General features: G+C 49.2%; 1 protein-coding gene across 3 annotated transcripts in view; it reads left to right on the forward strand.

The window, feature by feature from the left end:
• The window catches only part of EXOC3L4 (exocyst complex component 3 like 4), a 28,458-nt gene extending 11,743 nt beyond the window's left edge, over positions 1-16,715 (forward strand). The window contains exons 6-12 of one of the 3 annotated variants that reach the window (XM_009467170.2): positions 209-309; positions 2,280-2,375; positions 4,691-4,805; positions 6,867-6,989; positions 7,695-7,847; positions 8,855-8,976; positions 11,093-16,715. In XM_009467170.2, the coding sequence (XP_009465445.1) occupies positions 209-309; positions 2,280-2,375; positions 4,691-4,805; positions 6,867-6,989; positions 7,695-7,847; positions 8,855-8,976; positions 11,093-11,255 (873 nt within the window). In that variant the 3' untranslated portion in view covers positions 11,256-16,715. Of the gene's footprint in view, positions 1-208; positions 310-2,279; positions 2,376-4,690; positions 4,806-6,866; positions 6,990-7,182; positions 7,314-7,694; positions 7,848-8,854; positions 8,977-11,092 lie in introns of those variants that run through there. The other 2 variants (XR_015702345.1, XM_087747785.1) reach the window with 2 other exon arrangements.
• Positions 16,716-17,344: the final 629 nt, after the last annotated feature.

Consider the following 17,344-nt stretch of genomic DNA (forward strand, 5'->3'; position numbering starts at 1 on the left):
CACAAATCAGTTTGTGCCTCTTGGCCCATTCTGGATTATTATTTTTAAAACTGCCAGAGAATAATGAAAACTGCCTGGCAACAAGTCAGCTGTTTCCCCCTTTGCTGGGCAAGACATTTTTATTAACCAAAACTGCATGAGATCTTTGCAAAGGATGTTTCTCCCATGCTTGTCCTATTCACTGGCATTTTTTCATGCCCTTTTCTAGATCATTGGGGAGCACATGAAGATATCTGGAGCGATCAGCAGAAGCCTGGGAACGAAAACGCTTGAGCTGTGCCTGGCAGAGCTGCATGAATTCATACCAAGGTCATTGCTGCTCCGGGCAGCACATTCCTTCCAAATGAGTCCCACATTGGCAAAAAAGCAGGGAAAAGGTCTGTGCACTGGACCAGACTCTAGCACCGAGCAAGCATGGGCCTGCTCCTGGAGGAATTAGAGATCACAGTCCAATAATGAGCAAGCAGCAAAACAACTTGGAGGAAGTCATAAACAGACCCAGATGGGACCCTTGCGAGTCCCAGTATCAGAGGTCAGAGCTCCAGGAAGGAGCTGCTGGCTGGAAAGGGATGGGACCACTGTGGTCCCATCCATCCAGCACCTTTGTGGCATTGGATGCTGGTCATCTGCAGCTACAGCCACGAGCAAGCAGCAGTTATGGACCCCCAGACCCAGAGCCCTGCTTGCCCAAAATGTCATCTAGGTGACCTGGTGTGAGTCATACCAAGAGGGTTTTCTTCTGCATCCCATGGCTATGGGCATAGAAATGGCTGATGGGACCCTCTCTGTTACACCCAGACAAGACATATAGTTGGGCTTCCTTCTGAGTCTTCTAAAATTAATCCAGTGTCCAAGGGACACAGGACCCTGCCTCTTTGCTGAAATAATGTTTTTCTGCTTGGTAGGCCCTGAATTATGGCCTCAGACCTTCTCCCCCTTGACATGCTTTGGGGATGCTCCAGGGAAGGTTTTTGGCTCACAGAGGGTCTGGCACAGCGAGGTGCTTTCCCTCCCTGCCGGTGTGGCTGTGTTTCAGGGGGTCACGGCTGCTCGCCAGCAGTGATCCACAGAGGAGAAAGGCCATTCAGCACAAATCAACTCTGAGCGAGACTAAAAATAATTTCTCATTAACCTTTGAAGTTTGCCACCTCTGTCAGGCACTGAGTGGGGAGTTTGCTAACAGACATTTTGCAGGAGCGAGGCTGGGGACCCCGAGCGCTGCCTTCTCAGATCGTGAACCGGGGGCATGGCTGGTGTCCAAAGTGTGGTGAAGGCAACGCTTTCCCTTCTAAACCCTCACCTCTAATAGCCCAGCGATCTACACTTGTCTCCCATGCCCTGAGCGAGCAGGGTAGTTCAAACCACCTATTTGGCTTTGAAGTCTGCCTGGGTTTTTGAGGAGAAATGCAGTACTGATGTTCCAGTCTTTCTTTTTTTTTTTTTTCCTTTTCTTTTTCCTTTTCCTCCCTTTTTTCTTTGTTCTTTTTCCTTTTTTCTTTGTTCTCTTTTTAAATTATTTTTTCTTTTTTTCCTTTTTTTTTTAAAAAACAAAATTGGTGTAAAATGCAAGCCAGCACAGCAAGGGCTCCCAGATGAAAGGGTCACTGAAACTTAAGCTTTTTCTTAAACAAACCCGAGACGCAAGTGGCTAAGGCCAGCCCGAGCAGGTTCCTTCACCCTGACAAGGCATGGGACCACCAGACAAAGCCTGCCTGAGCACGCAGCCTCCTGCCAGCAGTGCAAACCTGGCTGTAAAACAGCTGTCAAAACCATAAAAGCTGTGCTACACAGAAAACAGCTACCTAACACACCACACTGAGGTTGGGGGGGGAAATGTAGGTGTGCTGCCCTGTTCCTATTCACCTTCTGTTGTAAAATCAACCTTGAGGTAAATCCTTTCCTTGTGTGCTTAAGAGGGTATATATTATATTGCCCCAAAAGCCAAAGAAATGAAGGACCAGACTGATGAGCCTGAGTACCACAGCCACGATTAATCCCTCAGCATGAGGAAAAGTCAGCAATTTGGCGTGCCGAGATCCCTGGCATCTCTCCAAAAGTGCTGTGTACCCGCTCAGGCAAGCGCACCCTAAACCCGTAATTATCTGCCATCTATTCCCCTCCAATGCACACACATGTTACGACAGCTGGAAAAAAACATGTCCGCATACAGAGGGGACAGATTGGGCCAGCCACTGGCGTCTCCTGACATCGTGGTGTACACAGATGAGTCACCCTCGGTCCCCCCGCCGTTAGTGTTACCTGCGTGTCTTCTTCTGCAGGTTCGGGGAGGAGTTTGTGGCGTGGAGCACTGCCCAGGACAGCACCATCTTCGTGCCCTATTTCGCTGCCTACATCAACAGCTTCCACGACCTGGTGTAAGTCCGCTCCCCCTGAGTCGAGCCGCTGCGTTGCTGGGGTCCGGGAGGGTGGCAGCATCCAGAAAGGAAACGCCAAGGTCTCCTGGGAGTGCCCCACGGGGTGCTCAGCCTCCAGCCCCTCCTCACCTCATGGTGGGATGTTCCCCAAGAGATGCAGATAAAAGTCACTTCACTGGGGCAAAAGGGTGAAGAGACGGAGGTGGGGACAGATACGGTGCCTGTGTGAAAGCTTTAAACTCATTTTCAGCCCATCTTTTTCAGCCTCAGAGGAGGTCTTTTTTTCATTTTTTGTTCTGGAGTTTAGCAGAATAAACCCAGCAGCACGGTCTGATGGCTGCTTTTAGCACTGGGCTGGAGGAAACTCTGTGAAAGCACTCAACCTGCAAATAAACCCCTGCCATTGCTGCTGGCAGGAGGAACTTCTAGGGCTTTGCATGTGTTACGAATTAGTTATTTAAAGCCATGCATTGAAAAGGCCTCTGATAAACAGGTATGCCCACCAGCTCTGACTATTAAAGTGTACTTTCAGGAGAGGAGCACTCTCCCCAGAAGTCGGACTCCGCTAGTTACTGTGTGTCCCAGGGTCTGGTCCATCAGCCCCGTGTTGTGGTACATGGTGACCCTGTGCTTCCCACCCCACATCTTCCCACACAGCCACCACAGCCCTCCAGTGCCGCTGCCATGGGAAACTGGGGCTGTTCATGTGGCGTCTGCCCCAGGGCGATGGTCTGCAGCCACGCAGGAACATGGCCCACTGAGGCCCAAGGGCTCTTCAGCATCTGGGCTCATCCCTGCCATGCAGATGTGGTGCTTCAGAGGCCAACCCAGCCAGCTGACACACAGCTAACACCTGGGGTCTGGCCACCGGGAAGCTTGGGTTGTTATCTCCAGCCCATGCTGCTGCATCGCTGCCTGGCACCGCCTGCGGCAGGGATGCTATATGCCAAGTATTATTCAGGGTATGCAGAGGATTTTGCGTTGCAGTGTCTCACAGGAGCCGACGGCTCCAGCCGCAGCGAGCACTACCATCGGCAAGTCTCTAGATGGCATGGTCTCTCCAGCAATGCTAACCTCGCCGAGGAGCCAGCTTTCTCTCCCTCCTCCTGCCCCTGCAGAAAATTGCTCTCCCCTTCCCTGCTGGGGACTGGGGAGGTGTTGAAAGGAGAAGCCAGCCCTGGACAGGGAGCTGGCAGGCATTTGGATGGTGGATTGGCTCCGCTGGGTTTATTCCTGCATTGAGTTAAATATTTGTCAGCCTGGGGTGCTGAGTTGCTGGGCAGAGGTAGGTGCCCTGACAGCATGATTTTGTGGATGCTGGATGCAGACTTCAGGTGGTCAGCAGGATTTATGGACCTGAGCCCCAGCCTGGCATGAGAGGGTTTCTTTTATGTATTTTGTAGTCCTGCCTGAGCAGCCTCAGACATACAAACTAGCTACCAAGCAGCAGGAACCTGCCGTGCTCTGTGGTCACAGCAGTGGACATGGCACGTCCGGGGATGCTTGGAGACCACTGGCATTTTGGTCATGCTGCCTCAGTTCCCCCTGGAGCATGTTACAGCAGGGCAGGGATGGAAAGTGAGAAGAAAGCCAGGAGCTCACAATGCCCCCAAAGCCCACACATGCCGCTGGGGATTTCATTAACCTCTCAGAAGTTGTGTTTTCTTCCTCGTTAGCATGAAACCTTGCAGAAGTACGCACTGTCCCCAGGAAACTCCGCCGGTTTCCGCCTCTGTAGGTCACCATCCCAGCCACTGCTGATAGATGGGTAGACATGGTGCTCAAGGACATAGTATAGTGGTGGACTTGGTAGTGATAGGTTAACGGTTGGACTCGATGATCTTAAGGGTCTTTTCCAACCTTAACGATTCTATTCTATGCTGCGCGGAGTGAGTCAGCCGGGCTCCGGGGGATGCAGGGCAGCTTTCCCTTCTCTGGCTTTATTATTTACTTCTCTCTTACTCCATAAGCCCCTGAAGTGCTCTCTCAGGTACCTGGAGTTGATTTAGCAGAAGTGTTGCTCAAGTGAAAAAGCAATCAGCCTACGCAACTGCTCCGCATGGTTGAACTGTCCCACCTGATGAGGAAATAGGTGTTTTTTTAAGCACAGTTACTCAGTTGTGATTAATTTTCAGTGTACAGGATTGTGCAAAAAGTCATTATTTTGACCCTTTAAGTGTTTCCAAGAGGAAGTACTGGACACACAATTTTATTTTAAAATCATGCCCAAGACGTCAATCTGACTAAAATGCTTAGGGCAGTGTAATAGTTTACATTTTAACATTAAACCACTGGTGGTTTCTCTCTCTCTCTAGGTCAGGATTAGAAACAGTGTTTAAAGTCAACACTGAGGAACTGCAGAAGATTTTGGCAGCTCTGACACGGAACTTCACGAATATTTTTTTAAATAAAATAAAAACAAAAGCAGAGGTAAGAGGATCTTAGCCACATTATCTCCTAAATATAAGGGGTATGTGCAGGACCACTGCAGCAGCTGAGAGCCATTGCCCTTTCCCTGTCTCACCCACTACACCTCATTTTGCACTGCTTGACATTATGGTCCTTCCAAAATGCATTGTGCCTAGCATTGGTCCAAATCCTCCTTAACCCAAAGCGACACTTCCAGCATCCTGGGAGGTTTCACTACAAGCAATGATGTATTTGTCAAGCTGTTTATTTTAGTAAGATGGCAACCAAAACAAAAGGGTATTTAGTGGCTTCCAGTATCTCAGGCAAAGCAATGGGGTGAAACCTCACCCGTAGTGAAGTACTGGGGAAGTAAGCTGGACAACACCAATGGGACATTTTTCCTTCTATCAAAACAGTTGGGTTTTTCAGGACTTTGATTTACTTATTCATAGATCCTGGTCTGTTATCAACCCCTTCAGACAGGACAGAATTCATTCTGGTAGAGGTGATTTTTCCAGGCTGTTTCCATGGTGAAGAAAGACTGATTCTTTCATTGTGCGAGTGCTAAAGCTCTGGTATCGACTGATAAAGCTCTGGTATCAGCTTAACTTGTGCTAAGAGGTCCAAAAGGCAACATGCTGCAATGCAGTTTGTGCTTCCCAGGTGCTGTAGACGGGACTTTCTTCTCTCAGCCAGCTGAGGGTCCACTAGCTCTAGCTGGTATAACATGAGATGGAAAAAATTAAGCCTTTGGTCCCACCCCCTTTCACTCATCCTAATTCACTTTCTAAATCACTAGGCAAAACTTTCAGAAACCAAGACAGTCACCCAACTGCTCTGACCTATGCCAAGCCTGCCTGGCCAAGGGGACTTTCCAGTGACTGCAGAGCTTGTCTCGGAGCCTAAGGGGCAGGCAGGGAAGGAATCAATCCAAGGCATTGAGCAAGAGAGCTGAAATGAGAACTGAGAGCAGCTGAGGCAAAGCATTTCTAAACAGTCCTCCAGCAGGCTGGGAGCACAGCAGGAGGGCATGAGTGGAGGAAATAATTGGGAAGGAGATTGCCAGGAGTCTACAGACAGAGATCCTGAAAGCTAAGATGAGAAAAGTACAAAGGCGATGTGCCAGAGAAGGGATATTTTTAATTTGGCCCTTGGGGGAGTCTTTTCCAGGTGCCACCAGAAGCCTTTAGCAGATATTGCTGTGTTTCTATGTGGAGGCACATTAGCTCTAGGGGCTCAGCAAGGGAAATAGCCTACTGGGGCCACTTGGTCAGAGCACCTTGTACCCAGGGCCGATAGGAAACAGTGCCATCACTCCCGTGTCATCACTGACCACGAGGCACCAAGCTGGGGATGCCCCCAGCTGCTATTCCCCCCCCCACCACATCAGAGCAATAAGCAGAAGGAAAATCCCAGTGAGCTCTCATGCAGACACGTGGGTCTGCAGGGAGTACAGACAGCCCGCTCCGAGTGCTGTGAGCAACAGGAGCTTGATTTCCTTGTGGAGAAGGCTGGAGGGGTGATGGATTACTGGGCTAATTTCCAACAGATTCAGTACCAAGTGTCTTATCATGTCCATAGCTGGTGCAAACCCATGTAACACTAGCATACGTGGCTGCACACCACAGCCTGTTCTAGCCATGCCTGAGTTTCCTCTGAGCAGCATTCACATCTATTTCTTCATCCATACAGTGGGGGTACCAGTTTATTTACCTACAGAAATATAACTGGTGGATTAGAAGGTGGCACAGAGCAAGGAAATGAGGGGTCCCAAGTAAGAAAGCCCTTAATACCAAAACATCTCCTGCTCAGGGAGTGATGCTTCTTCTGCCTGCATTGGGGCGCTCACCCAGAAATGGGAGACAGGGGTCTGAATTCCCTGGGGTGGAGAAAGAAACCCAGCCTGCTCTGTGCTCCTGGTGCCTAACTCCTGGTGCATCTTCACTCAGAGTGGGTGCACCATCAGTGCTCTGTGCTTTTCGATTGAAGCCCCCTGAGCAGGCAGATGGCTGGGTGCCTTCGGCTAGTGCATCAGCTACTCTGATTACTACTGGTGCCATCAGTGAGAGGGTCTTTTTTCAGCCACTCCTTAAGAAAATCCTGACCAAGGACTGGATTTTGGCGACAGAAAAGCCGGACTTGCTGGCGTCGGCAGTCTCACAGTTCTCCAAGCACCTGCAGCACATGAGGGAGCCCATGGGGCAGGTAGGCAGCTGGTCCCGCGCCCGGGTGCAGTGATCCTCGGGGAGTCCCACTGTCATTTGGAGGCTGTGGTCTGACCTGCAGACTCCTCTCCAGCGGTGGAGGCTGTTTATAACTGTGGGGACTGCTGATGTGGGGGATCTCAGCCACTACTGTACTTCCATGTGAGAATAAGCAACATCTTTCCTTTCTGTAGTTTAAATACGGGAACTGATTTCTTTAAAGAGGAACAAAAAGCCTTGGTGAACATTACTACTGAACATTATAATTCTACGAGTCACAGGCTTATATGCTCCTTTCACGTCTATGCAGTTGTGAAATAAATGGGTAGGTGACAACAGCTCTGTATTTACAATCTGCAAGCACCATCAAAACATACTTTTAAAACAATCCTAAATATCCCCCTTTGTTACTGAGGAGCAAAACTGCCAACAGAAAATCACGGGCAGCTTCAGGGTGAGGAGTATTTCCATGGCATTCCCTTGGGCACTGCCATCGCTCTGTGCCAGAGCAAGGGGCTGTGAGCCACCGGCTCCCTTCGGCAAAGCTGGCCCGGGCAGCGTGTGCTGGCCAGTGAGCTGCCTTCAGGCATCTTCTCTGCACCCTGGGCTCCTGCTAAAGCCCTGAGGGCTTCCCCTGCCCTCTCTCATTGCTGTGGCCTTGCAAGGGAACCACAGAAAAACCATGAGGTCTGCTTTTTTTAACCAGGAGCTTCTACGTGACATTCATAAGTACGTGGTAAGAGAATACATCATGCAGGTCATCAAACCCAGACGGAAAATGAATAGGGAGACACGGCAGCAAGTGAGCGAAAAGATGAACCAGGAAGCCAGAATCCTTAATAATACGCTCATCGATCAGGTATGTGATTTCGCTCCTGGATCTCTGGTTGCCCTGTTCCTGGAGGTGCAATGTCCACGCTTGGACTCCTGGGAACTGAGGCGGCAGGCTCTCGAGGAGGGCAAGGCTCAAGAAATATAAAAGTGCTTAAAAGAGAGCAAGCAAGGTAGTTACTGCAGGTTAACAGTGTGGACTTCCATCCCGGCAGCTACTCTGCAGTAGCGGCTTGTGTGTGCTCAGCTGGCAGCTCTCCAATTGCAGTGCCTGGTGTTTTAACACACTCCCCAGCCCACGGGCACTTTGCTTAGGGTGGGTTACATGCTGTAGATTCAAGCTCATCATATGGCAACTTGTTCTTGGGCCTGTTCCCTTGGGTCACAGCATACACCTTGCCTTTGAAGGATCCCTGCCCTGGGTACAGCTCATAGAGATGATGAGTCCAGCGAGAGGGTCCATCCAGGCACACAGTCTGCATACAGGAGGGTGATGGGGAGACAACTGCAGCTGTTGGCATGTTTTGTGGCTAGGCAACATCAGCCTGGGATTTTCAGGGAAACCAAAGTTGAACTAATTGGATTTTGCACAAGCTCAGGTGTGTGGGGCACTGAACCCCACCGGGGTGGTCACTTGGCTGAGGCAGATCCCTCTCAGTGGTGAGGCACGCAAAACTATTAGGCAGTGGGGGGTGAAAGCTCTGGCATCCGCTGCTGTGCCGGACCACAGCCACAACGCCCTGCTCAGGGTCTGGCTCACTGGGGTGCTCGTGAGCATCGGGGAGTGCAGAGTCAGGCCCCGGCGGAGCTGCAGGGGTGCCTTGCCATTGCCATTGCCACCCAGTGCTGCCTCGGTCAGCACCCTGCTGTCCCCCTGGCAGCACCCTGCCTGCCCGAGGGCAGCCTGTCCTGCCTGCAGCAGTACTGTCTTATACCAGTAAAAGCAACCTGCTGCCGTGCTCTGCCCTGCAGGTAAAAAGCATTTTGCAGGTGCTGCACTTCCCCTTGACATTCCGCATGCCTCCTCATTCGCAGGGCTCTGACTCCGACTGGCTCCTTCCTGCCATACATCACATCGCCAATATCATTGGGGAGAAGAAAAAAGACAAGATCAAGGAGTACGTCAAGGAGCTGTGTCAGGATTATCCAGATATCAGGTACATGGAATGGCAGATGCCAGAACTGCTGGGCTCCATCCCGAACAGCACCAGCTCACCCTGTGCCTTGCCCAAGCTCCTCAACTTCTCTTGTCTGCTGGTAGCCACATGTTAGAGGTCAAGGTGCCGACAACAGGGTGAATCCCACCTTATTTTTCTTGATGGCTATACCCTTTCTAGTTTTCTCCCTGTCTGCTGGATATTATAATGCACACAAGTTACCTTAAAAGCCTTTTTGTTTTAGAATAGAATAGAATAGAATAGAATAGAATAGAATAGAATAGAATAGAATAGAACAGAACAGAACAGAACAGAACAGAATATTTCAGTTGGAAGAGGCCTACAATGATCATCTAGTGCAACTACCTGACCACTTCAGGGCTGACCAAAAGTTAAAGCATGTTATTAAGGGCATTATCCAAATGCCTCTTAGACACTGACAGGCTTGGGGCATTGACGACCTCCCTGGGAAGCCCGTTCCAGTGTTTGACCACCCTCTTGGTAAAGAAATGCTTCCTAAAGTCTAAACCTCCCTTGGCACAGCTTTGAACCATTCCCACGTGTCCTATCGCTGGATACCATTTTATTGCTCCAAATGAACCTTGTTTCACTGTAAAGCTCCAGGTTGCTTTTCAGTGCATGACCAGTATTAGCCCAGCTTGCCAGTTTGCAGGCTCTAGCTCTGGAGCAAATAGTTTGTCTCCTGTTCCTAGTCTCAGACTTCAAAATGCAGCAGACATTGACACGGTTCAGCTGTAGTTTCTGAAAGGGCCTCAACACAACCACTAAATTACAAATTCTTTCTTTTGTATCTTCCATTTGCTGTTCCAAAGCAGCATCTGCAGAATTTAAGGCTACTGGAAAAGTAAACAAAGTGACTGGCTCTGTGCATGGTTAAGCAGCTGCATATCAGAAGTTACCTCCTCTTCTACAGCTCTTCTACCAACCATTGAGAAGGAATATCAGTGGTACAGCTTGCAAAAAATTCCATTTCATCAGAGTCATTTCAGAAAAAGACCAAAGTTTTTTGCACTGGGTTACACAGTTCCTACTGGATAACATTTATACAATCAAAATAAACCATAAATTTAACAAATTGCTCAGAACACTGAAGTAGACCCTCAAATATTCAGAAAAAAAAATTACATTAAATATATTTTCCTCTCCCCAAAACTGAGGCCCAAAATTTTTTATAAGTATATGTAACTTGAGTGGGTCAGATATGCTTCAGGCTTAGCTGTGTGGGGAAATTCAAGACGTGGACTTGAAAAAGAATAATTGTTCCTGAGTAATTTCCTAGGTGAACACACCTATCCTACGAAAAAAAACCCTCACTCCCAGTAGCCAGACTAAGCTGACTAAGGAGGCAGTGCCTGCTCTGGGAAGGATGGGGGCGATAAATGATAGCTCGTCAGGCTTAGCTATTTGAAAACAATTTTCCAGGCAGAAAAGCCATGTACAGGGCTGTGATTTGTGGTACTTTTTCATCATTAGCCTTAGACCCAAGCCAGGTTTTAAGGCTTATCCTCTTGGTTGATCTATTTCCTGGCTTTCCATTATTGAGTAATATTATTTTTAACAATTAAGTTTGGCAAACGAGAGGGAACCTGCTGGACCTGCATTGTTTCCTGTTCAGGTCTCTGTTAATTCTTCCCCTGAGCTTTCGGAAATGTTGCTGTATTTGTATATATTGAGATTACTGGAACAGAGTATGTTTCCAAGTTGGCTTTCCTAGCTCTAATCTAATTAGTGCCTGTCAGCTTCCTAAATATTAGCATTTCCATTACTCAGCTCAAAATAATCATTAAATAAAAGGTCTGCAGCCTCTCAGGAAAACTTGCAAAAGACGTCACCTGTGTGTGGAGACGGAGGAGGAAATTCCCCGAAGCACCAGCAGCAGGAGGGTGTCCCACGAGCGCGGGGTGGTAGGAGCTGATGCTTGCTGGCTCAGTACCTCCAGAGGCTGCAGACCCCCGTCCTGGTGCGTCCTCCAGCGCGGTGAGGGGAAGTTCCCCAGCGCTTTGCCATGGCCTCACTCTGTCTCCAGCACGGTTGTTGGTTGCTTGGGCTGGTTTTGCTCACCAGGATTGAGCGAGGTCTTGTTTGGTTTCTGCAGGAAGGAGCACATCCTGGCAGTCCTCGCGCTCCGGGGTCTGGGGCGCACCAGGAGAGCGGCAATTTTTCGGCAAGGCTACTGTGCGCTGGAGAGCCCTGACAGTGGGAATGGCAGCACACTCTTCACTGAAATCGATGCCCCGGTGATCATCAGCTGCTTCTAAACCAGAACAAAAACAGCAGTCAGCATCCTCCCTCCTCTTATGCTGCCTCTACAGCTTGATTCAAAATCTGCTGCCCTGCCTCGCTCCTCTGCAAACGCAACTTTTTGACTGCTGTGGGAAAAGGAGTTTGCTACCCTGAGTTCAGAAACCAAAGGCAACAGATGTGCCAAGACACTGACCTCCTGCAAGAGCTCCCTGGCAGCAACTCCAGGCCAGGCATGGTGTCTGCCCTGTGTTTAATACAGATTTTATTAAGAGGAGGCTACTCTGTTGTTTGATCCAAGATTGAGTCTCTTTTCAGAGAACATGAGAAAACCAAAAGGAGTTCGCTCAGAGCTATATTAAAGCTTAGACTGTGCATTGCATAATTATAGAGCAGCAGATAATTAGTGTCCCTGAGCAACCAAGGGGCAGAGCTTGGACAGGGATGTGGTAGCACCCAAGTCTTATTTCCTCCTCTATGAACCAGCTGGCCGAGCTGGCATGACACAAGGTTGGTGGACGTTGTGACCTGATGCCACAAACCACTACCTGCCTGAGGAGGAAAACCTTGGAAGGTAACCAAACCCCACAGCTGGGACACGCTGTGCGTGGACCACTCTGCACTCCAGGACAGACCCTGTTGCCCTTCTGGTGTTTCAGCAGATTTTCCTCACTCGTGGGCTGCCTTGCAAATCTCCTGTTGGACTGAAGACCTGTTCATGCCATCACAGCCTCTCTGTGTGGGCAGACATGTCTGGATTGGACGTGCCATGTGGAGGGAAGCTCCAAGTCCTCCTTGCCCTGGGGAAAAGGGTCACCATGCCCCTTGTCCATTTTCTTGTATATTCAAATGTATTTTAAAAAATCTGGTACAATCTGACTGCATTATGAAACCTAATGTGAGGTGAACAAGCATAGTGCTACAGATTGTATCCTCATCTGGTGTAAACTGGCATCACCCTGTTGATGGGCATGGAACACAACTGGTTTAACTCCATGAGGGATCCAAAGCATTACATCCAGCATCTGCAAGGGGGACTAAAAGAGACATCCAGCAGACTATGGTCATACAAACCTGATTTTATTTAATCCAATTTATCCTTTAGGTTGCCCTCCAAAGAAATTAATCCAAGACTCTGTACAGAGACATGTTTACGATCTATCAATTAATGTGATAAACGTGGACACTGCATAGCCTTGAACTCTAATTTGTCTGCTCCAGAGCTTAGAGCATCAGTAGTGAGCTTATTTCATTTCCTTTGCTCCAGTTTGCACCAGTATAAATTTCAGCCCGGGTGAGCAGCAGGTGCTGGTGACAGGCCAAGGGAGCTGTTCTGATGGATAAGAAATACAGAGTGCACCTTTAATTCACAGTTGTCATACGAAAATTTTTCTAAGGTAGACTTGCTACCTCCACAGTCAAGATGAGGTGTTTTTCTGAAGATGGCTTTGAAATGTCAGGTATAAGTTGAGCGCCTGAGGCAGGAAATCCTGGGAGGCATATTCTGCCCTGCATCATCCTTCAATACAGATTATGACAGTTCCTGCAAATCCTCAGCTTGGTGACTCTCTGCATTTGCTATGGAGAAGTAAAATATCATCTGCATCTCCCGTTAGGTGTGCAGAGTTCAGGAACACTTTGGAACTCCTCTTCCCTGTCCTGGGGACATGGTGCAAGCAGGGAGCCCTGGATTACAGCCCCCATGGGTGCGTGAGCTACATCCCTCATCCCAGCAGAGGGGAAGGGTGTCAGCGCTGAGAGATTTACATTTGATGTCAAAAGCCATGACTAAGTGGGGGAGATAAAAAGAGGATTTCAACTTTTGCATCCTCAGTCTGAGGCATCTAAGACTGGATTTTCAGAGGAGTCCAGGATTTGAGGCACTAAAGACTCAGCAAGAGGTTTTGTGCATCAGAAATTTCCCTCTGCCCTGTATGCGCCTCTGATCCAAGTACCTCACACAAGGCCTCTGTGGCACAGAAATTTTCCCAAGTGCATTAAATGTATACTGGGTTTTCAATCTTATTATTTTACTGGCAGTTTCTCCACAAAACAGCTGCCTTTCCTCAGGCTCCAGCCGCCTGGCCCTGGGATGAGGTAAGGCGCTCAGCTACCATTTTCTAATAAAAGCAAGCTGCTGCCCTGAAGTCATGGAGGAAAGCTGGCCACAATGACTTGCCTTTTGTCACAGCCTCTCCTGGGAGACTCGGATCCTGCAGCCTGGCATCCTGTGAGCCAGCAGCAGGAGCACAGCCTGCTTCCTCTGGGAGCTGCTGCTCTCCTGCTGCTTGCTCTTGAGCAAACTAGTTTAAGGTTAACCCCATTAGGGCGAGACTATGGTTCAGTCCCCATCCTACACCAATAGCCATGCAAGTGGAGAGGGAGCTCCAGGGCAGGTGGGGAGCAGGGGTAAAAATGGATTAAGATTAACTTTTAAAGAACTACAAGAACTTCCTTTATTCCCACAGTCACATAACTAACTATTTGCCTGAGGACACTGAAAAAATGTGAACTTTGCCTCCCTGTATTCATCCCTGTCACAGAGACCACTGCAAATAGTCTCTAATACTCTTCCAGCGTAGCACTCTCCATTTATATTTGTAAATTCGTATCAAGTAATTCAAAGACATTATCCCAGAAAAGGAGTAACATGTAAAGCAGAGAAACCTCCAGGAAAAGGCTGTTGTAGTATTTTTGCCATCTTGATACTACCTAAGTGAGATTTTTCGAAATGCCTGTGTAAGGCTTTCTCTGTTAGCTGCACAGAGATTACACCTCTTGCTAAATGAGGCAGAAGAAGTGAATGACAGACCCTCAGTAAGTTTGCGGATGACACCAAGTTGGGTGGAAGTGTCGATCTGCTGGAGGGTAGGAAGGACCTACAGAGGGACCTGGACAGGCTGGATCGTTGGGCTGGGGCCAACTGTATGATATTCAACAAGGCTCAGTGCTGGGTCCTGCACTTGGGTCACAACAACCCCGTGCAATGCTACAGGCTGGGGGAGGAGTGGCTGGAGAGCTGCCTGGCAGAAAAGGACCTGGGGGTGTTGGTTGACAGCCGCCTGAACATGAGCCAGCAGTGTGCTCAGGTGGCCAAGAGGGCCAATGGCATCCTGGCTTGTATCAGGAATAGTGTGGCCAGCAGGACCAGGGAGGTGATAGTGCCCCTGTACTCAGCATTGGTGAGGCAGCACCTCGAGTGCTGTGTTCAGTTTTGGGCCCCTCACTACAAGAATGACATCGAGGTGCTGGAGCGTGTCCAGAGGAGGGCAATGAAGCTGGTGAAGGGTCTAGAGCACAAGTCTTAAGAGGAGCGGCTGAGGGAGCTGAGGTTGTTTAGTCTGGAGAAGAGGAGGCTGAGGGGAGACCTTATCGCTCTCTACAACTACCTGAAAGGAGGCCATGCATGAAATTGTGCCTGGCAGCACGAGTAGATCCGTAGCCTGAGCTCTGTAATGAGTGTGGGGCTAGGGAGCTGCCATGGGCTTCGTTACAGGATGCAGGACTATGCCTTCATTCCCATGACTGTGGGGAGACTGGCATCAGGTGAGGCAGAACTGCTTTTTTGTGAACAGTGTTACACAAGTACAGAAAAAGCAAATCAAACCAGGAGGCAGAAAGGGATGGTTATACAGCTTGCCAAGCCATTCCCTGGCTGGTGAACTGCAGCTGGGAGAAAGATGCTGATAATCAGAAGAAAGCCCAGAAAACGGGAATGATCTTGCAAACTGCATCCACAGAGAAAGAAAGGTTTGCTTAACATTTGTCAGTGCAGAGCAGTGGCCTTCAACTTTTTTCTGTCTATGGACTAAAAAAGTACTTCCAGGGAAGGCAGAGAGCATAGACACGATAATCATCTTCCAGACAGTTAAAAAATCACTGCAAAAAGGAAGGAATAAGCCCCTCTCCATTTTCTGTGGGGGTCAGGCATAGAGAAACAAGCTTCTGCTACAGCAAGTAGATGCAAGTCAGATGCAGCAAAACCACCGCTAGTGCTGATGGGGCTGAAGCGATGAGGACAGCGTGGCATCTGTACCATCAGTGGCATTTAGCAGCAGGCCAGGCAGATACCTGCGAGAGATGTGCCAGCATGGGTGGTCCTGCTCTGCGATGGGGACAGACGTGCCAAGTCCCTTTCAGCAGGGCTGCATGACCACACGGATACAGGAGCAGGAGTGCGTTGGTGACCTGAGCCACCAGGCTGGTAACACGTGGTGACACTGATGCTGCGGCTCTCTAGGGCTGTAGTGATGCAAGGGACCATGAGGCCATAACCAGCCCCAGGGGACTATTTTACTTTCAAATTCCCTACAACGAGGAGCTACATCCTCGATGGCCCACAGTGACAGCTGCAAGAACAAGACCAGGGAGTTTCTCTTGCTTTCACATGCACATACCCAATAGTGCTTTCTGCTGATGCTCATCGTGGATAATCCCAAAACTGAAATCAAAGAAAAACAAAGTAATCATAAAAGTCTGGCATCCTGAGCAAGGCACAAAATGCTTGGCATCATTTCCTGAGTGAGGGAGCTCGCAACTTTACAATACTTTTTACAAAACTCAGGAAAAAATATTTCCTGAAGGAACTGTGCTATGAACAGAAGCTCATTGAGTAGATAAGAGGCAATCATAGAATTAGTCATCAAGGATTCATTAGGAGGAGCAAGGCTAAAAAAGCTGGTGGCTTTTGTCTCCAAAAGCACTTCACTTGCACACGTGGACTGTCATCTTCCCCTCGCAGGCCCAATTACAGCACAAGAATGCATGACACGTGCTTTCATCTTGAGAGCCCTTTAAACGAATAGGCCCTGAGCCCTCCAAAGCACTAGCGAAAGTCCACAGTGCCTCTTTCCCTTGGTGATCTCAAGGCTGAAGCCACCCAGCACATGTTCTTGCTAAGCAGCCATTAGTCACCCTCCGAAACAAAGGCCATTCCCCGGGATGACATGTGTACTGTCTTCAAGGAGACACGTGGAGAGAAATAACAGCCCAAAGGGCCAGGCTCGATTTGCCCGTGATGAGAAGTTCTCCCAGCAAGGTCAAGGAGGAGCTGTTATTTGGAAGCACGATTGCTGCTGGAGGATGGATGAGACACCGTGCTGGCTCAAGAGACCTTCTGGATCTGATGAGCTGGGTCCTGGTGGAGTAGGGCAAGGGGTGAAGGGGACACAGTGGGGTGCAGGGAAGGGAGGCACCAAGAAATGGTTTGTGCTGCTCGTGCCATACATCTCCTGCTCCCGTCTTAGCCTGTAGCCCAGCCCTACACCTGCATCTGTCCAGCAGGAGATGATGGCCCTGGGAAAGGTAACAGAGAAGGAGGCACCCATACAGCTCTGGCCCTACATCCCATCCTATCTCAGGAGTGCCTCTGGTCCTAGGAGTGGATGTGTGGCCTTGTGGCATAACGTGTGAAACACCTCTCTGCAACTCTGTTTTATCTGAAAATAAAATTCTTTTTTCCTTTTTTGTTAACCATATGACTTTTGCTCATTTCTTCACTAACAAACAGCACAAAGCCAAATTCAGCCATGATACAATCCCAGGCTGTGACCTAAATTTCAACCCGATTATTCTGTGCAAAGAAAAAAGCCACCCTTGAGAAGGTCCTGCCTTTGCAGTGCCGGCCAGGATCTCGGAGCAGCTGCGGCACCCTCCCAGGCTGGGCATGCCCTTGGCACGGCGGCACTCGGCGTTGCGGGAGAGGCTACGTATGCCATGGCAAGAGGGCCCTTCCCAGGCAGCCCCATGGTGGAGTCCCACACGTGACGTTTCAACGCTGCCCACAGGGACGGGGCTGAACCCAAACACACCATTTCCTCTGCTTTTGGCCCTGACTCTCGGGTCTGGAATTTCTCATTTCTATCAAAATGCCTTTTGCAAGTGATTACTTACTGAAACAGCTCAAGTTTGTCTCTTCTGAGTGAATTAACAAAATAAAAATGATTTGTTTGGCTTGCACCAGGGCTGAACTACTTGAATGGATGCCTAGTTTTGCTCTGTTAAACATCCAGAGCAGGAGAAAATCTTGAATTAGCAAAACCACGTACAGACAGGCAGCAAAACTCACAGCAATATTGTTCCATTTTCCAGAGTTATTCACAATCCA

This window comes from Nipponia nippon, unplaced genomic scaffold, assembly GCF_047370975.1.
Source record: "Nipponia nippon isolate SJK-2023a ecotype South Korea unplaced genomic scaffold, ASM4737097v1 scaffold_11, whole genome shotgun sequence".
Taxonomy (NCBI): Eukaryota; Metazoa; Chordata; class Aves; order Pelecaniformes; family Threskiornithidae; genus Nipponia; species Nipponia nippon.